At 44.9% G+C, this 25,277-nt stretch overlaps 1 protein-coding gene and 1 long non-coding RNA gene across 14 annotated transcripts in view; one reads left to right on the top strand and one right to left on the bottom strand.

The window, feature by feature from the left end:
* The window catches only part of LOC148000848 (uncharacterized), a 32,122-nt gene extending 14,649 nt beyond the window's left edge, over positions 1–17,473 (top strand). Inside the window, exon 2 of the long non-coding RNA XR_015638682.1 lies at positions 16,519–17,473. This is a non-coding gene — a long non-coding RNA (uncharacterized LOC148000848). The remainder of the gene's footprint in view (positions 1–16,518) is intronic.
* Cfap20dc (CFAP20 domain containing) overlaps positions 1–25,277 on the bottom strand; it is a 236,499-nt gene that overhangs the window by 11,848 nt on the left and 199,374 nt on the right. For all 13 annotated transcript variants that reach the window (NR_197236.1, XR_015638066.1, XR_015638067.1 and 10 more), the window contains 1 exon segment: positions 2,134–2,228. Coding sequence is in view for 9 of the 13 variants with exons in the window: in NM_001431636.1 (NP_001418565.1) it covers positions 2,134–2,228 (95 nt within the window). In the remaining 4 variants the exon portion in view is untranslated.

Raw genomic sequence — 25,277 nt, 5'->3', positions numbered from 1 at the left:
GTGGGCGGATGACAGCCAGGAGGACTTGCTCTTGAACTGGTAATCCTGGCCAACATGTTGCTACAACTCCCTGAACTTGTGAAAGTTGTCCTTAGCGGGGGTTTTGTTTACCATCAACAACCAGTACTGAGTGGTAACTCGAGGACACCCTAAGCCACTTATTGTATGTCCGTGTGCACTTGTGTGCGTGCGTGCGTGCGTGCGTGCGTGTGTGTGTGTGTGTGTGTGTGTGTGTGAGTGTGCTCTCAAGGACTGTGTGCCCGGTTCTTGTGCTTTATTTAGGACACTTACTATAACATATTATTTGTTCCCTCACAACAAGGCCTCCTCCTGACAGCCAAGATTCTGTTTTTTTCCTGTCGTAAGTAATTATAAATGTACACCTCTCTAAAGATTCCCAAATTGAGGGGCGGAATCTCGTTCAGACAGTAAATCACAGAGACATCTCCATCCCTTGGGCAGCCGCAAAGTACAAGTCAGATGTATGAGCTCTCACGCTCAATTCTCCACACCTGAAGGAAAATGGATGCTTCACTGTCTCCCTGGGGCAGCGGGGCGGTAGCGAGTGGGGACCTGGCACTTTTGCTGGAGCGATTTATATTAGTTCCGCTCAAAACAGCAACAACCACAAAACTTTAGATGTACTGTTCTTCCATCTTCAAGATTCAAGCCAGGAAAGTGGCTTGGAGTCCTACTGGAGGCCATTTGTCCCTCCAGTTATGTACTTGAATGAACTTTAGTCTCCTCCACTCCTGCCAACCCAACCACTCTTGTCAACAGAGTCATTTTTGTTTGTTTGTTTCTTTGAGATAGAGTCTCAGGTAGAACCGGCTAGCCTGAAACCAGATGATCAGGAATTCGAACTCCTGATCTGTTTGTCTGTGCTTCAAGAGGTCTATGATTACTGGTGCGTCCTCACACTAGGCATTATGCACGCTAAGCAGTCACTTTGACAACTGACTTTCATCTCTAGTCCAAAGAGTCTCTAGTGTTCCCCTTCCGACATTCCTGACATCTAGGTTTCTGGCTTCTAACTAAAACCCACTGTCTCATCTTCATGACTTTACCGTCAAAGACAAACACCAAGGGGATTTTCATTCCGTTTCACACCAGTGCTCCCCCTGTTCATATGCATATCCTGGCCTTGCTTTAGTGAAAGGGTTGCACCTCTGCCTTAAGGAAAATGCATACAGGCAAAGTCATTTCACAATGGGACCTCACTGTGGTACAGAGAAATGTACTGATTGTTTATTCTGTGTCTGAATGACATAGAGGGTGCTAATTTGTACAAGCCAAAAGGACACTGCTCCATCACTTGATGTATCTCCTGATGGGGTCAGGAAGCGGTAAACAGAGACGTAAGAAGCTGCTGTTGTAGCATGGCATGCTGTTTCTACAGTACACATCCTTTAGTAGGTAGGAGAACGTTCTAAAACAATTTATCAGCAAGCATCATGCACTGTGTGATTACGTGTTATACTTTTAACCAGCGGTGGTCTGGCAGGTTGCTTACCCTAGAAACCCGTGAATACATAGGAAATGTAGCCCGCTATGATCTTATGATCGCTGTGATGACAGGAAATCAGGAAGAAGGAACTTTCCAGTTCTATTATAATCTATTCAGACTGGTGTCATATGTGGGTGGTCCAGTCCTGAATAACACAACATGCAGGGCACGGCTGTATCCCAGTATTCCAAGAAGTTGGGGCTGCTTTATTTACTATGATACCAACTGCTAGTACTTGGCAGTCATTGTTCTAAGTGCTTCAAATATTGTGCCTTGTGAATCTCTCTACACAGAGGCAGCACGTACGGCTGGGCAGGCACTGTAGAGGTGGCAATTAAAACTCACAAGTGGTCACACAGTGGGAAGTGGGACAGCTGGAAATTAGATGGGGGTTGATGTAGATGTCAATGGTATGCCAACCTGGGTTGAGCCTTCGGAAGGACAGGGACAGTTCATCTCTGTAACTTGTTTAGCAAAGGGCTTTACAAAAGGGCTTTACAAAGGGAGAGGCAGAGGTGACCTCAGCTTGTATGGCCAGTATGAAGGCAGCGGTGTCTCTGAGTGACTGACTCTTTCTGTCACAACTTACCTTTATCTTTTATGCATAGCATTTCTTGCGTTCCTACCTTGCACACTCAAACTTGCAGAGGAGTCCAGAGACTGCTCCAGCGGCTGCTGACTGGGAGGGACAATTGGTGGGCTCAACATGTTCAACCAGTCTCTGAAGAGAGAAGAGAGTAAGTGAGCCATACGGTTGCAGCCCCATACATCAACTTGATGCTCCCCCTTGGTTTTTACTTCTCTGGGGTTTACAAAGGAACACTTTATCTTCCTTCATGTTTCAGCAAGAAAAATGTTGAGGACGAACATAATAACTCAGTTTTGTGAAGAGGTTAATAAGGAGTTGAACATTTAACCAACGAGTTGCTTGATTAAAGCCATAGGCTAAATGATAACCATTTTTCTTCATATCGGTTGGTTATCCTGAAAACATACACACACATTTCTGAACTTAGTACTTTCTTTAATCTACAGTAAGAAGCTGTTCTAGCCAGAAGCAAAGATTGCCAGCTCCTAGGCCAGCGCCAGCCCCGTGCTCCCGATAGTAAGAGCTTGGCCAAATCACTTAATGCTCTGAGATTGACCTGTACAAAGGAGAAAGATTGTAACAGTTCAGAGTTCTGCTTACAGAATTAGGCGAACCCCACTTGGCATGGATCTGGGTAACCCTTAGAGTTGTCATTTAGTAAATCTCACTTGTGACATTCTGGTGCAGAAAGCCGATGTTATGGCCTGATCTACAGTGGGAGGTGGTCAAACTGGTCAAACCAGTAAGCGATGGCTGCATGCTCACCAGGGCATTCCACAGCTCAGCATTCACCCATACATAGCTGAAGTTTCCCCTCTGAAAGCCACTCTTTCTCCCACTGTACAAGTATTTTAACATAAAAATCACTCGGTTCCTACTTGTAATATTTTAAGAGACTTTCAATCACTGCTTACAGTTATCCCTCGATTATGGTTGCTGAAATAGGCAAGGTGAACATGCTGTGTAATTGAATTTCATAATGACACATTAAGGACATCAGAAAGGATTTGTCACAGACATTTACGTTAATGGGACATTTTCTAATAAGTACCTTTTATTTAGCCCTTTTAATTACAGCTGACCAAAAATCTCCTGTACTATAGAAAATCATGAGGTCATCGACAAATTACCAGCCCAGCGACCTTATTTCTTAGTAAGAGTATTGAAAAGCAGGCGAGCAGGAGAAAGGAACAGAATCATCTGAAGACGCTCTTCCTGTTTTAGCTTATAGCATTAGTATATCCCGGAAAGCCTTGCATGCATTGATAGCATTTATACATTTATCCCCAGGCTTTGTTACAGCTATAGAATGCTGCACCCTGTGCATTGGGCTGTCGATGGCCCTCATGTTGCACAGGACAGGGGGACATCACGTCCAGGCAACCCTCCAACTGATTTCCTAGGCTTGGCTATGGACCAATGAAGGGGCCCAAGCTCCCTAGTCATCACCAGCAGGGAGCCTCTATCATGGTAAGCGGGCAGTCTATCTCTTCCCTTTTGTACACTGGGGCCACTTACTCAGTCCTAACAGAGTTTTGGGGCCCCACATCTATCTCCTGTTTCCCTATTGTTGTGGTACGGGGACAAACTTACCTTCCTCACCAGACTCCACCACTTAGCTACATTTTTAGGGGTGTACCTCTCGCCCATTCCTTTTTGGTAGAGCCAACATGCCCTGTCCCCTTATTGGGAAGGGATCTTCTAGCTAAGTTGGGAGCCTCCATTTCCTTTGCTCCCCCCATCGCCTAAACCCAAGCTCTCCAGCAGCCCCTCTGCTCCTTCTTCTAGCCAGTCAACCTAGTAACACAGATGCATTGTTTCCTTTAGCAGCTTCTCAGGTAGACCCCCGAGTCTGGGACGTACAGAACCCCTCTGTTGCTAAACATCATTCTCCTGTTGTCGTCCAATTACTGGACTCTACCAGATACATCACCCAAGCTCAATACCCTCTCCCTCTCCAGAGCCTTAAGGGACATAAGTCTATCATTTCCTTCGTCCTACCTCTTCCCCTTTTAACACTCCTATACTAGCAGTTAAGAACCTAGTGGAACCTACTGCCCGGTTCAGGACCTCAGGTGCATCAATTCTGCAGTGGTTCCTATCCATCCCGTCATGGCTAACCCCTACACACTTCTGTCCATGATTCCCTCAGGGACTTCCTGTCTCTCAGTCCTGGATCTCAAGGATGCATTTTTCTCCACCCTCTAGATACCCGGTCACAGGACATATTTGCCTTTACCTGGACAGATGCTGACACCTACTTCTCTACCCAACTCACCTGGACTGTGCTACCTCAGGGATTCCAGGACAGCACACACCTGTTTGGCCAGGCCCTAGCTTCTGACCTGTCATTCTTACCTCCCCTTCCATCTAAACTGATATTTTGTGTAGATGATCTTCTCCTTTGTAGTCCTTTCCTGGACACTAGCTGAACCGACACCGGTGGTCCTTCTAAATTTCCTTTCCAGTCGAGGATACAGGGTAACACCTTCTAAAGTTCAACTGACCACTCTTCAGGTCACCTATTTGAGACTAACAATTACCCCAACCCACAAGACTATTACCTTAGAAATAACCTAATTCGGTCTTTAACTGTTCCTTCTATGAAGGAGGAGATTTTATCATTTCTAGGAATAGCTAGTTTTTTATGCTCCTGGGTTCCTTCTTTTTCCCTTCTTTCTCACCCCAAAGCAAGCAGGAAGTAGTCAGACATCACAACGACCCTATTCCTGCTTCACCATAGCCTCTAATTTTTCTTTTTAATTAAACCAAAAGGGGGGGGGGGGAGATGTTGGTATTCTGTCTAAGCTCCACCCCTACAGCTACCTGGCTGCCAGGTATGCTCCGCCCCACAGTTGCCAGGCAACAGCTAGGTGTGCCTGACACTATAAAAGGGGCTGCTTGCCCCCTCCTCCTCCTGTTACCCTCTCTTACCCCTCTTATCTTTGTTCTTTAGCCCATCCCCCACCTCCACATGCCCATGGCCGGCTGCCTTCTCTTCTTCTACTCTTCTCTCATTTAACCTCTCCATGTAGAACCATGGTGTTTGTGTGTCTTCTGTCCCGGCAAGGGCCGAGATTCGAAAACCTAACAATGTGCACCTGCTGCGTCACGCGCACCTGCTGCGTCACGCGCACCTGCTGCGTCACGCGCACCTGCTGCGTCACGCGCACCTGCTGCGTCACGCGCACCTGCTGCGTCACGCGCACCTGCTGCGTCACGCGCACCTGCTGCGTCACGCGCACCTGCTGCGTCACGCGCACCTGCTGCGTCACGCGCACCTGCTGCGTCACGCGCACCTGCTGCGTCACGCGCACCTGCTGCGTCACGCGCACCTGCTGCGTCACGCGCACCTGCTGCGTCACGCACTCCAGCCCTGTCCTACATTTGGGCAGGTTTTAGTACTTGTAGCTGGAATGAGCACTGTGGGGGAAAATCTGGCCTTTCTCCTCCACAGACGTGGATGGGCCCCGTGGTAAGTTCCCACAGGAGAGCCTAGGAACACAAGGCACACCCGGCACTGTGAGGACCTAACAAGCTCCCTGCACAAGGGGCAATTAGGTACCGACAATCCCCTCAACACCCGTCTGCCCTCTCGCTCACAATGTGCAAGATGACAGTTTCCACAGAGCAAAAACTAGAATGCCATGTTTAGTTTTTAAGTTGTCCCAAGCCTGGTCCATGAGAACCTCTCTCATAAGGTAGTTTTGATTTGTCTCAATTCTTAGGATAAGCAGATTTGATTGCATTTTCATATTTAGGACCATTAAAGAAACATATATATGCACCATATACATGCATGCACGTGCATGTGTGTATTTTTATGTATGTATCTACATGTATTCATGCATTTTTCATATCGTTATCAGTTTCTTTCTTTTTGTTTGGCCGTTTGTCTTTGCTTAGCCTGCCACTGCCCATGTAAATGCCTTTTATTTTCATGTAGTCAAATGTACCATTTTTTTTTTTAGAATAGTTAGAGTCATAGTTAGAAAACTTTCCCCTACAACTACATTTTATAGAAGTCCACCCATGTTTTCTTCCAGTTATTTGTCTGGCTTCATTTTTAAAATTTAGATTTCTGATCCATTTAGGGTTTAGTCTAGCATATTCGTGTCTATTCTGGTTTATATATGCTTGCCCCAGGGAGTGGCACTATTAGGAGGTGCGGCCTTGTTGGAGTAAGTGTGTCCCTAAGGAATAGCAGATACCCCACATAGGCCATGGCATTTGAATATTTGGTCCTTAATTAGGGACACCTTCTGTGGAGATTTAGGAGGTGTGGGAAGTATGTCACCGAGTTTGAGAGTTTAAAGACTCTCATTTTGAATTTGCTTTTGCTCCTTACTGTTTGGGGTCAGAGATGAAAGCACTCAGTTCTCGGCTGCTGCTCCAATTCCTGTGCCTGCCTGCTGCTCCCCACAGTGCTGTGGTAGACTCTTGTCCCTCTGGAACTGTAAGCCCCAAACAAGCCCTTCCTTCTGTAGGCTGCCTTGGTCGTGGTGTTTTATCAAAGCAATAGGAAAGTAACTAATATATAATGCGATTACATTTTTAGCTGAAGTAACTCTTTTGTTTGGTCTTTTTTCCTGGGTGAGCCATTTTCAAACTATAATTGTAACAGACTTTTGCATGTTAACTAAACATGGATTAAGCAGAAACAACCAAGCTGTTTTCTTACAGTACCTTCCAGATCTCCCAAGTAGAAGGCAGAGGACGTACACTGTGCCCAGTTATGCCCCAGGACTGTCAGATCTCTTTGGACCACACAGCACACTGTGAGAAATGCTGGCACAGCTTCTGCCAGTTTCTTGCCTAACTGACCCTCTTCATTCTCCTTTTCCCTTTTAAATATGGCTATCAAACCATATCAGGGCTCTGTACACTTTACTCTGCCCCTGAGCTCTATCCCGAGCCTTTAAAAAAATACAATACTTTATGTAATTCTTAATAGTATCTTTTTTTCCCCAACAGAACTTCCCCTCCTTTTTTTTTTGTCTCCTTGTTAATAGGAGCCAGTGGAGTGGTTCGGCTACTGTACATTACACATTTACCTCTGTGTGTGTGTTTAGTGTTAATCATGATCAACTTTAAATACCCACACCTTCCTCTATGCAAGCAAAAGGCGCTGGATGAATGTGACTTCCAGCTCAGGCTCCTTTATAAGCTGCTGTACTGGTTAGTTCTTTGTCAACTTGACACAGCCTAGGGTCACCCGGGAAGAGGGAACCTCAACAGAGGAAATGCCTCCATCAGACCAGTGTTTGGGTCAAGTCTGTGGGGGCACTTTCTTGATTAATGATGGATGTGGCAGACCCCAGACCACTGTGGGTGGGCAGTGCCACCTCTAGGGACATGGTTCTGGGTTGAAATTAGAAACCATATTGAGCAAGTCACAGAGAGCAGGCCAGCAAGCAACTTTTCTTGATGGCTCCTGCTTGTGGGGCGGATTCTTGATTAAGACTGATGTGAGAGAGCACAGTCCATTGTGAGTGGTACGGCCCGTGGGCAGGTGATCCTGGATGTGTAAGGAAGCAGGCTGAGCAAGGCAGCTAGCAGCTATCCTCCATGGTCTCTGCTTCGGTTCTTGCCCCCAGGTTCCTGCCTTGACTTCTCTCAGTGACGGATATTGATCCAGATGTCTAAGCTAAATAAACCCCTCTCCTCCCCAAGCTAGTTTTAAAGGATGCTGTTTTATCACGGCGACAAAAAGTAACTAGGACAGGTGCTTATCCCAGTTTTAGTTCTGAGCCATTTACAGGAGCTTCCCACCCTACCTACCATGTTCTGGAATCTCTTCTTGTTCTTTGTTCAGCGACTCTCAGAACTGTCCTGCTCTCAACTCCTGGCTGCTTTCTCAGCTCTGACTATCACTCATGCCAGCGGCTGACTCTCGCCCTGTACTGAGAGGCTCCGCTCTTTGGTCAGTCATCATTCTTTCTGTCAGGCCTGCTCTCTGAGTACATCCTAAAGTGTCTTCTCCCTGCCGTTGTTCTCAAGGACTCTGTAAGGTTTCCCAACACATCCCCCATTCAAAACACGGGAGAGCGCCTGGCCTCCCATGTGAGCACTGACAATGTTTTATTTAAGAGTTGAGGTAGTGGGATCATTTTAAATACCATGCAAAAATGCAGTGCAAAGGGAGAATAGAAGCTATCTTGTGAATTTCAATGATGTCAGGAACCTTCTAATTTTGGTAAAAAAAATACTTAAAAAAATTATTCCATCTAACCCATGTGCTAGACAGAGGACACTATTTGAGTAGAGCTGAATTGGATATTGGTAGAACTGAACACAATGTTATCAGTTAAGACAGACTGTGGTTTTAGGTTGGGAATAGCTCATTGTATGAAATGCTTGCTGTGCAAGCATGAGGACCTAGATTTGGATCCCTAGATATGGTAGCATACTAGAGCTCCTATGGAGAGATGGGAGGGTGGAGGAAGGACACTGCCCAGAAACTCACAGGCTAGTTCACTTGGTGTACGAGGTGAGGGCCAACAACAGGAGACCTTGTCTCAAACAAGGTGGGGATCGAGGACAAGCACCTGAGGGTGTCCCCTAACCTGACTCCATGCCATGTTTGTGTACACACACACACACACACACAAATGCACATGCACATACACTTCTATACAAGAGGTAGATTGACTTCAGTTTCTATATTTAAACAAGATTTTGTTGGTAAGAGAATTATTTTACAACATTAATTTTATTAATGTGCTAATATTATGTGCTAATATGTGTTAATATTAATTAACAGATAAAACTACACAACACACAGGCACACACATACATGCACACACATAACATATGAGCACAAGCTAGCTTATTATCTCTTTGTGTATATGGTAACTACTGGCTGAATTCCTGTAAGCCAGGCCCTGGGAGTTGCAGGATGCAATATTTTTGGTTCCCACAGTGAGAGTGTCGTGGTCTAATGGAGGAAGCATTCTAGTGTACAGAAAAAAAAAAAAAAACAAACTACAGAACAGAGTCTGTTCTGTCCTCATTGGTTGATCAGCTAATCTGTGAGTGTCCTTAAAGGGTCCCCTGCAGTGAGGCAACCTATAATCTGGTACACACTGATTGGCTACTTAGGGGAGCACTTATTTAGTGACATCAAATTTGACACTATTGGGGGGGTTAGATGCCTACTACCATAAAGAGGAAGTGATCTGATAAAATACTTCTCATGAACTTGGTGGTCTGCATCAAATACTCAGTGGCATTCATTTGTTACTAATGACTGTTACTTATTCACTGAAAGAAAACTGGATTCTAAAAGTCTTCTCTGGTCAGAGAAGGGACTGAGGAGAGGACTGGTAAATGTTTCAGTTTTGTGGAAATTCACGTTCTTCTAAAAACTGGTCCACTTTTTTGTTTTGTTTTGTTTTTTTAAGCAAAATACACATGGGCTAAAAGCTTCCAGTTGAGGAAGCTAGAGGCTGAAACTGTGTGTTTGCTATGTATTTCTGGATCCCAAAGAAAGAGATTCTGTACCTTAGGTCTCCAGAAGGTGATGGTTAAAATTTTTCTGGGAGCCATCGGAGTAAGTGTATGAACCATCCACATGTCCCTCTTGCTCTCCCTGTTGCTATACTGTGAAAATTGGCCAGAGGGGTAGGTTGAAAAGGTGTTCAGCTAGTTTCCAGTGGGGCCTTGGAATGATGGGCAGCGGGCAGGATGTGGCCTATAGGCCATGTTCAGTACTCTCTAACTCAGGAAGGAACTGTGCAAATGGAGGCTTCCAGGCAACATGTAAGTCTTTGTCAAGAACTCTGCTCCCATCACCAAAGTCCAAGCACCTGTCTTGCTTCATGCTCTCTGCAGCAAAGCTCCCTCAGCTCCTCAGGCATTCCCTCAGCTCCTCAGGCATTCCGTCTAGGCGCCCAGCTACAGCCTGAGGTGAATGACGGAGGTAGCGCTCTATCGGCTCTAACTGCCAAGCAGACTGCTGCGGAACACATGTCAGTATCTGTGAAACACATGAGCATCAAAAGCCCAGAATGGGGCATGTGCCTCAGTTAGGTTGAGATACAGGATTTGTGCACACTCTGAGGTATCTTATGATACTTGAGTGCACACACATAATATATAACATAATATATATTTTGAATAAAAAGAAACGCAAGAATCATGTTCCTTTCATTTTTAGTTTCTAAGGAATCTCCATACTGCTTTCCATAATGGCTGTACTATTGTCAACAGCATCGAGGTGAGCACTGCCAGCATTTATTGTTGTCTTTTTGATGTTAGCCATTTTAACACGGAAAGGATCTCTCTTTGTGGGTTTTCCTTTGCAAGTCTCTGACGATTAATGAGACCAAACAGTTTTTATTAGCATATAGTCATTGTACAAAATGATGGTTTCACTATGATGTTTTCTTACATTGACATCATGTGACTTACCTAGTTTCATTCTCTTGTCTTATCTTTATTCTGTAACCTTCTTCCCTCTTTTCAAATAGTTGCCCTGTACTTTCTTATGTCATATACATATATATCATGCACATCTACACACTCCCCCCCCACATATATATATATATGTATATATATTTGTATGCCTACCTGTACACATGTTCTATAGTCTGCATATGAGAAAAATATGCTTTATTCTTGTGACTCTGGCTTATTTGCTTAAAATGATCTTTAAGTTCCACCCATTTTCCTTCATTGTTCACAACTCATTGTTACATGGGTGGATAAAGTTCCATTGTTTAACTATACAGCACTTACTTTTACATTCATTGATGATGGCCACTTAGGCTATTTCCATAAATCAGCTACTGTGACTAGTGCCACAGCAAACATGGGTACAGGTATGACTGTTGAATGGTGAGTTAAATTCCTTTCAGGAATTCAGTAGTATCATAACAGGATGCTCTGATAGTTCTGCTTTAGTTTTCTTGAAGAACCTCTATGCTGATTTTCTTTTTTTTTTTTTTTTTTTCCTGGAGCTGGGGACCGAACCCAGGGCCTTGCACTTCCTAGGCAAGCGCTCTACCACTGAGCTAAATCCCCAGCCCTATGCTGATTCTCATAATGGCCTTGGTAACTTACATTTCATCCCACAGTGCATTGGAGTCCCTGCTCTTCTCTTCCACCCCATATTTTCCTACATCACAGCCAGTCAGAAGTGTGTGTATGCATCGTGTGTGTGTGTGTGTGTGTGTGTGTGTGTTCTTGGTAACGGCCATTCTGATTGTGACAATGAGATGGAATCACAATGTAATAGTTTTTTTTTTTTTTTTTTTTGGTTCTTTTTTTCGGAGCTGGGGACCAAACCCAGGGCCTTGCGCTTCCTAGGCAAGCGCTCTACCACTGAGCTAAATCCCCAACCCCACAATGTAATAGTTTTGACTTGCATTTTGGATTTTGTAATAGAAACATCTATTGACCATTCATGCTGTTTCTGAGAAGTATTTAGTTCATTTGGACATTTATCATTAATTATTAATGGGATTTTGGTGTCTTAAGGTTTGAGTTGCATGTAAATATTCTGTATTAGAAAACATTAGAAATAAGACATGGCTCCCATTCCTGAGGAATTCACTGGTGGGAGTGGTTTGAGTCACACAAGAGAGCCTAACCCAGTGTATGGCTGAGAGAGCAGATCAGGGAAGGCTTTATAGATTAGCAACAGCCATGAGACAGCTCTCCCTTAAGGATGAGAGTGAGGTAACAAGGTAGAAAAATAGCTGGAAGAATACTCTAGAAGAAACAGTACACAACAGCAATGAGAATGCAGTGCACGGGAGCCTGAAGCACTTGTGGCCATGTGAAGTTTTTAACCCTGGGTGAGTGTGTGTGTGTGTGTGTGTGTGTGTGTCTGTGTGTATCTCATACATATATGTATGTATTGCATTCAGCTACTGAAAAAAAATTGAGTACATGAGTGGCACACTAGGTTATGAGGGCTCTAAGGAATCAAGCAAAAGATGTTAGTCTGGAAGAACTGTAGATGTGCATGTCAGCAAGACCTCAGTGTAGATGTGTAGAGAAAGGATTGGTGCGAGATTAGAGAGGGGCCGTGAAGACCAGCTAGGCCATGAAGAACATTGCTGTGCAACTGGGAATAAATAATGGGTATGATTTAAATATTCAGGTGTATGGAAAGAGATGGAGAAAGCACAGAACTTCCCCCTTGACAAAAGTAATTCCTCATGGTGCCAAAATAGTTGCCTTTCAGTGGGGTCAGAAAAGGACACACCTGTTGGCAGATGGCAGTCTATCATCCGGATTCCTTAAGGTGGAGCTCTCTGACTCTTTCTGTCTTCCTAAAAGTAGGACATACACTTTTTCCACTAAAGGTGCTTTTTTTTTTTTTTTTTTTTTTTTTGTATCAGGGAGAAAAAAAAACAGTCTTTTCATCAAAGATGGGGATCTGGTAGTAAGGTCAATCTGGACAAGAATCATGAAAAGAACTTTCTTCTTCCAGTACGTTCTCTTATTCACCTCCTTATCCTCTCCCCACAATTTACTGCTAAGTTCTTTCATACTAAGAACCCTTTCCATTTCTTTTCATGTTGTATTTCTATACCTGATCTATCTCTGTTTAAGGGACGTGTAAGCCTCAGGGTTTAGTCTTCTTTGGTTCTCTATTTCTCCTCTGTGAAAGCCTCCATGCACATGCGAAACTTAAAATACGAGTGTCACAGGGAATGCGTGTGCTTCCCTCCTATTTGTCCATCTTCGGTCAATATGGTTCACAAGCTCCAGCTTGAGAACCAGAACGTGTTCTGCTCTGAACATTGTACAAAACTCTTCTGAGAAGATACCATGTGTGAATGTTCTTCAGTGATCTTCAACATCTCTGCCAATGGCAATTGGCCTTAAGGATTTTTACATTCTTTTTTAGATTATCTTTGTGTACTTCATTTGTTAAATTACATCTAAATAGGTATCGAGGGCTCACATGACCAGCACTGTTGGATCCACAGGGACGCTGAGCACATTAGGACGTAACTCCACAAACTCAGGAACATACAGACAGCCAGAGGTAAAGATGTGTCATGTTCTTTAATGCATGGAAAAATGTTTGATATATACACAGGGAAAAGCAAGTTAAAAGAATGATATTTGACTGACAGCTAGGCAGAAGTTCTAAGGTCTTAAGAGACTAGGAGAGCGATGGGCTGAGAGTGCTGGTACGTGTCTATAAACATGCTAGTACTGGAGAGACGGGGAGGAAGGAATTCAGGATAATCTTCACCACGTAATGAGTTCAAAGACTGCCTGAGTCTTTTTTTTTTTTTAAATAAGAAACCCTGTCACAAACCACAATAAACAAGATGGGAACATACTTATATTTTTGGCAGGAGCAAATCAGGGAACGGGGAAGCGGTTAGGCAATGCTTATCAAACGCCTGAGTAACTCTCCTGCCAGATGCTCACGGTGGCCTTGGGAGAGAGGACAGATGACACGTCGCTTCTAGTTCCCTCGGCAATAACAAGCCTGTGGAAACCACCTAGGTGTCCACATTCAGTCAGACGAGGAAGGGATTTCTAGAAGCTTGTGAAAAATAAGCCAATATCTGTATACAGATTCAGAAAGGGGCAGAGGTTAGGACTAGCCCCAGTCTCAAACAAAAGCACATGTAAGTTGTGTTTCCTACTATACGCACAGGAAGTTTCTAGATGTAGGTGTCTAAGAAACTGTTTCTCGCCATTACAGCTGACGGTAAAAATGAGGGGCTAGACATCTTCTTAGTCTCTACCTTTCAAACCTCAGCTGCACTTTGGTTTTGTACTGGAGGTGTCGTTGTTGTGGTTTTGTTGTTGTTGTTGTTGTTGTTGTCGTTTTGGTGCTGGGGATAGAATCAGGGCTTCCCTCTTGCTAGACAAGTTCCTACTGCTCAGCTCCACGTGCAGCCCTAGACGCTTCCTATCTTAATATTAGAATCTCTCTCTGGGATCTTCCACCATGATGAGATATGCAGGTCTTCTGAAGTGTCTAAAAACAGCCAATATCAGTTATTAAGGTGAGCAAGTGCTTATTGGATACCGTGCTTTATAGACCTATCTACTGACGGAGAAGGGACAGGAGTAACAGGTTGCCTTTCTCACTGTCGCCTCCCACCATGTAAGCCAAGGTCCTGGTGGCCCGCCTCACTTGACGGCTGGACTCTAAAGACGAAAGCCGAGCATCTCAGGTCCTCTTCAACGCTGGCAGCGCTCCTGGAAGCGGTCGGGTTTGTATCTGCACGAATGGCAGATGCTTCAACTGGAGGTTCGACTAAAAAGTGGGTGGCCGTGTAAAACTTCCTTCCTGAAACTGGAATCTGAAGAAAAGGCTGCGCACGGCTACACCTGACATTTCAAGGAACACAGGCTGACAAAGAATGGTTAGAGCAGGAGAGTAAGAGACACTTCCCCGTAGAGGGCAGGCCACCCTGACAGCTTCAAGAGGACACAGACTTTCTTTCTAAATTGGGGTTCAACTGAGCATGTGATATTTAATATTAGATTTTGTCATTCAATCAAAAGGATCCCTTCCCATCCGTCTCCCCTTTCACTCTCTTTGTTTCTTCTCTTTCCTCATTTCATTTCTTTCTTTCTTTCTTTCTTTCTTTCTTTCTTCCTTCCTTCCTTCCTTCCTTCCTTCCTTCCTTCCTTCCCTTCCTTCCTTCCTTCCTTCCTTTCTTTCTTTCTTTCTTTCTTTCTTTCTTTCTTTCTTTCTTTCTTTCTTTCTCTTTCTTTTTTTTTTTTTTAGTTGCTGAAGGAAACAGAAAAGTCACCCGGGTAGTGACTCATGTCTTTACCTTGCAACGGAGAACGACCAGGGTGAAAATTCTGGAGGAAGTCAGTTTATCTCCTCAAAACAGAAAAGCCCAATCAAGCATTGTCTGATTAATTAGAGACACTTGGAAAAAAAAAAGTGCTATCAAGGCCCACAGCTGTAATCAATTTAATCAACATGCAAAGAGCCAATCTCTGGTTTTCTTGATGAACAAAGCTGAATGTTAAATAGAAGCGTGACATTGTAGTGCCATTAGCTAAATCTGCAAACTGAGAATTTTCCCCAAATATTCAAAGTCAAGTAAGGGCAAAGCAAGAAACTCTCTCATCCTGTCTCAAGCTACGGGCTCCACAGGCTTGGGTATTCCCGTGTTAAAAAAAAAAAAGAGGTACGGATGAGCCTCGAACGCAGACTGCTCCAGTGAGGACAATCACAAAATCAACACCCCCCCCCCCCCCCCCCCCCCCCCCCCCGCCACACTGTGTCACTTGAAATTCCAGGAGGAGTGAAGCAGCTCTGTGTGGCATCTTCACAAGCTGTTAAGGTGTAGCAGCATGCTGAAAGCATTCTAACTCAGCCTTTGGCAAGCCAAGAGCAAAAGACTGCAGCCTTTTCTAACAGGAGAGAATTAATTGTTCTAAAATTAGAATACGAATACAAATTCATTTAAGCCTCCCTTGTGAAATTTAGCAGTGCTTAGAGAGTAGGTGGGGTTTAACTCAGGCGCTATAATCCAGCCCTGTGGGCTTTTTGTAAAAAACAAAAAACAAAAAACAAAAACAAAAACAAACAAACAAAAAAAACCCCGCAGGTCTCATTTTCCTCAGTAATCTGTTGGGTTATCAGAAATGGTATTTGCCTAGTGATATCCATTTTCCTTTGGAATGTTTGGCTGTACCTCTATTTTCGGCACTCAAATAAAACAAGGATATGCTAGAAGAAAGGCTCTATCAGGTGGATGATAATTTGTCCCTTACTCCGACCCCCACCGCATTGACTGGCTGCACAAGAAAATATGGAGCTGAGAAAGCTGACAGGATATTCCGCTGACGAGATTAATTTTTTTCCCACAGTTGCAGAGTGTGTTAATTGTAACATTTCAGTTAATGAGAAATATTGTGATAGGATGCCAATGTGCGAGACAAATGGACTTTTAAACGGATACGAGGGTAAAATGCTGTTTAAAAAAAAAAACACTTGCGATGAAATGATCCTGTGGCACGGGCAGGGGCCGTTCCTGCCAGTCCATTAGGCTTCTGAGGGAGGGTGATAACTCTTTCCAGTGGCCGGGCTGGAGTAGGCACTGCAATTATTCAGTGTTACCACAGCTTGCGTGCAGAACTGTGAGACGGGGTAGCAGACACTGCAGGATCAGAGAGAGCATTCGGACTGCGGTAGACCCAGAACTGCATGGCAAGGTGCACAATTCAGGGACTGGCCGCAATGCGAGCTCCAGCCTGGAAAGAGGAGTCCCTCTTGCTCCTTTTACACGTCGTGCTCTTTCCCTCAAGGCCACCAGATGGCGACGCTACAGCTCAAAGGCAAGTTGGATCCATTTATGAATGGAAACATCCAGTATGCGCTCCTTAGCTCTCCGGGGTCTTTTCTAAATATTGTACTTGACAAATTCATCCATGCTTTTAGGTGTAATTAGGATTTTGTCTTATTTGTCTCTTCTAGCATACAGAGCCAGTTCTCTCCAGCTTGTGGCCGTTATGCTGGTTGGGGGTCTGCAGGTCAATGGACAGAACACAATGAGAAGACAGAGCGTACTGATGAAGCAGGCGGATAACCAGGATCCCGAGTGACCAGGGATAAAGGCTTGCAGAGCGACCTAACAGGGAGGGTGAACCCCTAACATGGGGGAGGGTTAGGAAGTACTCTTGACATCAACGGGGCACCTGTGTCTGTAAAGCTAAATGAGCAAGAAACTGGCGACTAATGGCAGCTGGGGTTCAGGTGCTGCTTTAGAGGAGGAAAAAGGCAAGATCTTGTTTTATAGCTCAACTGCTTTCAGTTAGAAATAGTCTTCACAGCAGTTCTAGAGGGTGGAGTGGACACTCAACCTTTAGATGTGACTTTGGATGCTCACCTCTGTGTACCTTTTTATTGGCTGTGTATGAAGGAGTGTTATTACTAGATAAAAAGCTATGATATGTTTAGGTCCCATGAAATGGTTTTCCAAAGCAGTTATATCAACTTCTATCCCCCTGGCAGTCGGTCATCAATCCATCGTCAGTGTAGTCATTGCCCTCCAGCAGGGCATTCACAACCCCCGGCAGGGCACTCACTCCGTTCCTGCACGAGTTCCTACCTTCTCTGACGGGTATCCATATCCCCGGTGGCATTTACATGCTATATTCACACCTACCCAGCAGTGTACTCACACCCCTTTGCAGTGCACACGCAACGTCCCGAGCAGGGTATTTATATGTCCCTCAGCAGTCTTGGCCATTTATCTTTCTTTCGGGTTGTCTCTATTTCCTTTCCTATTGATTTGTGTTTCGTTTCTATATTGTGGGCTGTGTGTAACCCTTGTACTACAAATGTTCTATTCTGTGGCGTGTCTTTTTCCCTGAAGTGGTGTCCTTTAATAAGTCCCCAATTTTAATATAATAAAATGTATTAACGTTTTTCCTTTATGGCTTGTGAAATTGGAGAGCTGCCTAGGAACCTCTTCCTACCCTGAGGTTATGAATCTAGTCTTCGGTGCTGTTCTTGTAAAGCATATAGTGTAGAGTGGAGGGCGGGGCAAGCATCAGTCAGCGAGTCATGTACAAATGTACAACTGCTAAGAAGTTCATGTTGCAGGATGCTTGACAGGTAGCACAGTGGCCGAAGGGTGTGAACTAGGCAAGGGGGACACAATGAAGACAGAAGGCAGTGTGTTGGGGGGAAAGGCACACATGGGCAGAGGGGAGGGGGCCAGTGTAGTTTGCACACAAATCCCTACAAGGAACACTGTATGAAGTAAGGTTGAACCAGTCTTGTGATCTGTTCCCTGTGAGTGAAAGGGTTTAATAGGAGGAGTAGGCTCAGGCATGGGTTTACAAAGGTCACTCTAACTGCTCTATGGGGGACATAGAGCTGTGGTTAAAAGCACTGGTGATGAATGGAGACTCCATATGAGTCCAAGGGGAAGACAGTGAGTGGCCTAGGAGACTAGACACTAAGTCATTAGTGAGACAGGAAAACTACAAATGTGCATGGGATCTGCCCCACACCATGGGGCGTAGTGTCCTGGCGACGGTCAGCTGCAGTCCAACTGGTTTGGATTATGTCTAAGTTGTCTTGTTCAGCTGAGAGGACAGCAACTGCGTTAGCCCAACGGTGTGCCAAGGGAGCTGGGCAGGGCTATGTCAGGGCCAGAACGATCGGAGTAGACCACGTAAGAGACTGGAGAGTGGACAAAACGACTCAGATGCGCTACTAAAGGAGGGTGTGAGGAAGGCAATGCTTCAATGTACTGTTCTGGGGGAGGAGTTAGATGGAGGCTCACGAGGTTTGGCATCGAGGTTTCTTGTTATCTTGTCTGATAATGGAGGAAACGCCTGATGGTGTGCCAAGCCTGTTTCCTGGCACAGATGACCAGAGTCTGAAGAGACATGGGATAAATCACCTCCTTAGCCTTCTTGTGATGCTCGGAAGCCTCATACTCTGATTTTTCTTTCTATCCCCAGTTTGCTAGTGATGCCCTATTATCTCTGTTTGAAATCATGAAAGTCTTCATATTATTATTGAAATTAATACCGCTTATGAAAACATTCATGAGAGGCCCCGTGTATCATTAACTCATTGAACCCTTGTAGCAAACCTGGAAAGAAGAGTGACTACTTTTGGACAACTGAAGTGATGCTTGGAAAGGTGAATAATTTCCCAAGAATACAAACCCACATTTACTGCCAGACACTGCTACAGCCAGAGCATCCTTGCCTTCTCCAAAACCCATTTGTTCTGTGTGCCAATGCCAAACAAGAACTAAAGCCATTTTGTTACTAATTTATTGGCTATAATGAGTGGGGTAGTTGGCAGCATGCCAAAGAAGGAGACCGTGGAAGTGCCAACCAGATACACGCCCGAAAATCTGAAGGGCTGGAGATACTGGGCAGATAGCATCATTAGCTTCTGTTGACAGAGACTAGGCAATGGGGCCAGGACACAGCAAACTTCCTCCGCCAGGTCCGCCTGAGTCTCCTCCTTGGCTTGCTCTTTCAGTGGCTCCTCTCCTTATTCTAACTTGGGAGTGCTAATTTCAGAATAGGAAAAGTCCACACACACACACACACACACACACACACACACACACACACACACTATAATTTAAACTGTCATCATCTAGGATTCAAGTGGTGGCTACTGGGGTTATGTACAAGTTTTTTTCCCTCTCAATATTTTTATTGATTATTTGGAAGTTTCACATAATGCATCCTGATCACACTTTCTAGTCCTCCCAGGTCCATCCTCCCACAAAAAAGAAGAAGAAGAAAGGAGGAGGAGGATGGGGAGGAAGAGGAAGAGGAGGAAGAAGAGGAGAGGAGGAGAGGAGGAGGACATACATTAAGTCCATTTTGTGATGTTTATATACTCCCAGTAGCCAGCACCTCAAAGAAAATGTAGTCCTTCCTCACCCCTCCCTGGCCAGAAGAGCTACACTTCGGCTTTCCTATCACAATTTTAAAGACTTCTCTTCAATGACTTCCCATCTAACTGTTCTTTTTTGGGGGGGGTGTAAGGAGAATTAGACAGCAAATATTAGCTCCTTTCAAGTGCCATTACATGCCATCACCTAAAGCCACCACGGGAAAACCAAGAGAAGATGACATGAGGCACGTCATGCCGTACTTGCATCAGGCATAAATGCTAAGATGTTAGAACGAACAGTGCTCAAAGTCGTCAGAGACGTTCTCGGTGACGCAAGTCCACCCTTGTCAAGTTAGGTGCATGTGCGCTGTTCACACCTCACATTTATTTATATTAAATATACATCCCATTAGAATTTTTCCTGAAGTATCTTTGCAGCGATACAAAATAAAAGTGATTGGTTTTGTTGCTATGACAGAGGGAGCACTCAAACTGACCCCCGTTTCATCCACACGCCCTTATGGGAAAACAGGAGGCTTTAGTCATAGGTAATCTTAGATAATCTTCAATCGTCATAAAAGTTAAAAAGTGACAGTGAAAGCCAATGAGGACAGGTGAGCATGTCACTGAACACGGCTGAGCAGACAGGTTGTGTGTGTGTGTGTGTGTGTGTGTGTGTGTGTGTGTGTATGTGTGTGTGTGTGTATGTGTGTGTGTATGTGTGTGTGTGTATGTGTGTGTGTATGTGTGTGTGTATGTGTGTGTGTATGTGTGTGTGTATGTGTGTGTGTGTATGTGTGTGTGTATGTGTGTGTGTATGTGTGTCTGTCTGTGTGTGTGTGTGGGTGTGTGTGAGAGAGACAGAGAGAGACAGAGACAGAGACAGACAGAGAGAGACAAAAAGAGACAGAGAGACAGAGACAGAGATTTAAATGCCTCAAGACCCACAGGAGGCTTTGGCATACTTAAGACACAATTAAAATTAGGCTTGGAAGGAGAAACAGGAGCTGTGGAGAGATGTTGGAGGGAAGCCATGATCACGGCAGCTTGGGAAAGGCCAGGCAGGCTTGTTGTGAGGGCAGCACTGTGACTTCTTAGAGGGTGCTTTTTCCTCATTCTGAAGCTACTAATTTTAATAGAGAACGGCCTGAGGTGTTTTTAAGGTCGAATTAGAAATATGTTGCTGATTTAAAAACGCAGGCCAGGTGTGTTATTATATTACAGCTGCAGTGCTACTGTAGTTTAAGAATATCATTAAATCAGCACAGACCCACACTTAGCGTTTCCTGCACATTTCTCACCAGGCTGCCTTCTGACTGTGAGAAATCAGCTAATCTGCTCCTCGCCCCCCAATCCCTCCAAGTGACAGATCCATTCCTTCCCTAATACACAAGGTCTTCATGTACTGTGTGCCTCGCCCACAGCACTTTCTGGCTGGGGCCTGAATCCGGAAAGCCACTCTCAGAAGGCAGAGAGTGTCACGTGGTGGGAGCTGTCCTCCTTTGTCTCCTACCTCTTCCATTAGTCCAGGAGGCAAAAATCAGAGCCTTTTCTGGGCTCCGACTGTGCATTAATTGTATTTGCTGCATGAAGGCAGTTTTTGTTTTCAGTAAGAGTGTTGTTGGGGTTGGGGATTTAGCTCAGTGGTAGAGCGCTTGCCTAGCAAGCGCAAGGCCCTGGGTTCGGTCCCAGCTCTGGAAAAAAAAAAAAAGAAAAGAAAAAAAGAGTGTTGTTAAAGAGTCTGTGGGAGGGCAAATTGTATAAAACAAGGTAAGTGTACTATTTGTCATGCCAAAACACTGACCAGACCATGATGGAAATTTCTTTTAATTCTAGTGGCCAACGAGTAGTTTCAACACCCGTGAGGAGAAAAGAATCATCTACAGTTGAGAGAGGAATCCCATGCACGAGAGGAAGCGTTATTAGCAAATGTGTATCTGTCACAAGGCCATGTGAGATTCTAGCTTTTAATTGTGTTCAACAAGTAATACCAAAGCCACCTACAATTTACCCTGGCATCTCACTCGTCACTGAGCCATGTATCCTTGTGACAACGTAGCAGTCATGATTATTAACTCAAAAATCGAGAGAGAAGAAGGCGTTCATAGCACAATATGAGAACTATTTCCTGATAAGTCTGTATAAGAATGATTCTTTCTCCTATGACTATACACGCCCAACAGCCAACAGTGTTTTCTTGTCCTGAGCGCCAAATTGCATCTGATTCTCCTTAATGGATAGCAAGGGATGTAAAGCCTTTTAAAAATCAATGGGCAAGAAAGGGTCAATACAACAATAATGTTTGCGTTAGTTCAATCAAATCAGCTAAGAGTCGTTTGCCTTTTCACCTTGAAGTCATTTGAAACAGGCCAGACATTTGACTCACATGGGGTTTATTATACTGAGTGGGATTTTATGTGTAATGAACATCATACTATGAAGCTACACGTGCCAATAAACATAATATATTGCTAACATGATAAATCATGTTTTAACTTCAACCAATTTAAAAACATAATGCTTTTCATTAAGAGAAACGAGAAGAAATGCAGGGAGAAGTAGACAACGTCTAACGGAAGCAGAGTCTGTGCGTGAGCGGTAGTTTTGTAAGGCCGCCGTTTTCCTTGTGCCAGGCACGGTGTGCTCCTCTCCCATCAGCCTTGCCCCTCGTTCGTCTGCACACTGCACACACCGCACGCAGGGAGGACACACAGAGAGGACCTGCCCTCTTGGGAAGTGCTCAGGCTCATGGAGGGCATATTCAGGTCATGGGGTAAGGGCTTCAGAAACACCAAGCGCCACTGAAGCTAAGGCTGAAGTACACTTTAAATTGCCCGGGCTGTTGTGGTTTCTTATTTAAATAACAAGGAAGGTCTGCTGCATTGGGTTGCAAAATGAACGATGAGAGTGGGTTTAGAGACATGACTGGGTGTGGACACTTGACAATAATCATGGTCTTCCATTTCTTAAGGTTTGTGTCATTGTCTGAGATCTTGACGTGCGTTCTCCGCTGTCCTGTCCCCTAATTTCTAGCAGAACAAAGATGCTATAAACTAGAATTACTACTTAACGCTTGCTAAAGGATTTTATTAGTCTAAAAAAACAGAATCTTTTAATTAGAAATTGAAGCTACACAATTGTTAGGATAGTAAACAGTTGTTTTGGTAATCACCATCTTTCCACTGGACGGCGGGGCACAGGTGTGTGAATCACTGTCCGGATGAAGAGCAGTGAATTAGGGAGGACCGAGGGACCACACTCTGCAAGTTAGGGATGCCCGGATTCTTCAGGGATGTGTCATTTCAGGCATAGAGGCTTTGGGTAGGTTGGGGAGAAGATGTGCTCTACTGTTGTGAAGGGTTTCCTAAGTTTGCAACTCTGGGAAGCACAGCAATAAATAAAATACTCAGTCTTAATCCACAGCGTGGAGAAACCAGAAGACTTGGGCTGAGTAATGTGGTTCTAAGAGAGAGCTGGTAGTTACGGCCAATGTTGTGAAGAACAGGGTTGCCCAGCTTAGAGGCAGGTCCAGGAATAAGCAGAAGAAAATGAAGACAAAGTCATCTTGGGTAGGTGGGCAGGGTACCCGGGTTGCCAGTCGTTTGCTGCAATGGCTAGTTATGTATGGTCTGGGATCAGAGAAAACTTGCTGAGGGAGAAGAATCATGAGAACCAGGATAGACAGTGGGATGGACAGGTCACAAGAGTCAAAGGCGGTGGAGGAGGATGTGACAGGTGACCACTAGCTGCCAGCGCTTCGTCCACATGGTTCTGCAGATCAATGGCTGAACCTCGTACAGCCCAAGGGCAGAGGGGGTTTTCTGAGTTGGGTAGATTACTGTCCTGGGTTATGAATGGCTAGAGGTGAAAAGCAGGAAGATTCTCAAGGGATTTGGTTTGTTTCCGAAATCTTCTCCCTGGGGCTTTCTCTGAGGGAGTGCAGAGGCAAAAACAAAAACAAAAACAAAAACAAAACAAACAAACAAACAAAAACCCCAACAAAAAACAAAACCACCAGTCATTCTGAAATCTGGCTTTGGCTCGAGATAGGAGAGAAAAGGGCAGGGCTCGGATGTCTGAAAAGTTTGTTCTTTAGTATAGCAGTGGTCTTGAGGATCTTTTCACAAAAAGGGCAGGTTAGGGAGGAAGAAGGAAGATGCTTGAAATAAACATGCCATCCTACAGGCTCAGGTTTTTACCCCTTTCTCTTACTCACAATATAAGTGTATTTAGATCTACACACACACACACACACACACACACACACACACACACACACACACACACACACACCTTTAAAACAGTGTTCTATTTGGTTATCTAGGCCAGTGAGGGCTCCATGGACCTTCTTCGGCAGAAGTAACCCAAACACATGGCTAGCAAGTGGCTGACTTCCTAAAGTGGATATGAACGACCAGTTGAGGCAGGCACACTTTTTCCAGTAAGCACACGAGAGAACACACTAACATTCAGGATAAGCAGTTTCCTTTCCTATTACGTCCCCATACACTTGTGTCTCCTCCCCTTTCCCTCACTCTCTTAACTCAAAGGCTGATGGAGCTCCTAGCCTCACCCAAACAAGGCAAGAGGGAGAGCCATGAGAGACAGAAAGTGTTAGTCAGCTTTCCATCACAGTAGCAAACACCTAAGCTAAAAACAGGAAGGGCTTATTTGGCTCAGAGAGACAGAGGTTTCAACTCTTGGTTATGGGCTTTGTTGATCTAGACCAGTATCCCCTAGTAGGAGCCTGCAGCAGTCTGCTCACTCTATGACAAACGAGAGGTGCGTGTACACACACACACACACACACACACACGAGAGAGAGAGAGAGAGAGAGAGAGAGAGAGAGAGAGAGAGAGAGGAGAGAGAGAGAGGGAGAGAGAGAGAAGCAAGAAAGGAGGAGGAGGAGGAGGAGGAAAAGGACGAATAAGAAGAAGAGGAGGAGTAAGAGGAGGGGGCAGCAGCTTGGGTCTCAACATTGCCTGCTCTCAAGGGCACACCTCCAATGGTATATGCTTCCTCCAACTTCCTCCCCAGTGGCAGCAAGGTTAGACACAGGACTTCAACACGTGAGCAGTGGAGCTGTAAGTACGGAGAACTGGAGCCTCAGACAGCCATGAGTCTGTGTGATGGACCACCAAAACCAAGAGGTGCTGATGTCTTTTCCCATAGAGAGACAGCAAGAGAAACGAGCGGTAAGAGCAGCGGTAAGAGCAATCTATGCCTCTGCCCATGCAGGTCAAGACAATGCAAACCCAGGCAGCAGGAAGAACACTGAGAACAAAAGAGGAATGACATGTTTGTTTAGGGAGGGGTCTCTGTCCTGTTTTAAGATGATCCAGATGTAAGAAGGTGAAGAGGATCCGAGGGCCAGATCCCTGGACTTGTCTGTGCATTGTCTCTCTTGTTGTGCCAGAGGAAAAGAGGCTCGGGCACTGGAAGGGGGTGGGGGCATAAGGCAGAGTCCTGACAAGGGGGAGAGAGATGAAGGATGCTGGGTGCACGCTATGATGACAGGCCAGCCTTCCACTGTGGGCTGAGGCAGCTGGGGGTCACTGGTTATTAATCGTCTGTGGGAGTCTTCAGGGCTTTATCAGATCATTGCAGTTGTAAGTATGTTCACACCACAAGAAAATGTGGCAGAGCGGCAAAGGGTTTAGACCCTAACATAACCTGCAGCGATGTTTAAAGAAAACAAAAACCCAATCAAAACCTACGGTAAACGACAAAGCAAACACTTTAGAAAGCCGTGCTGTGTGCCGCTGCTTGGGAACTCCAGAACTGTTTTAGACAGTGTTTATTTTCATAAACAGTTAGGACCGTAGGAAGCCTTTGAATCTGTCCCTTCCTCTCCCTAA

The sequence above is a fragment of the Rattus norvegicus genome, chromosome 15 (assembly GCF_021556685.1).
Source record: "Rattus norvegicus strain SHRSP/BbbUtx chromosome 15, alternate assembly SHRSP_T2T, whole genome shotgun sequence".
NCBI classification, from domain to species: Eukaryota; Metazoa; Chordata; class Mammalia; order Rodentia; family Muridae; genus Rattus; species Rattus norvegicus.
Note: the sequence above shows the minus strand (reverse complement) of the source record. Positions and strands in the feature narration are given on the sequence as shown.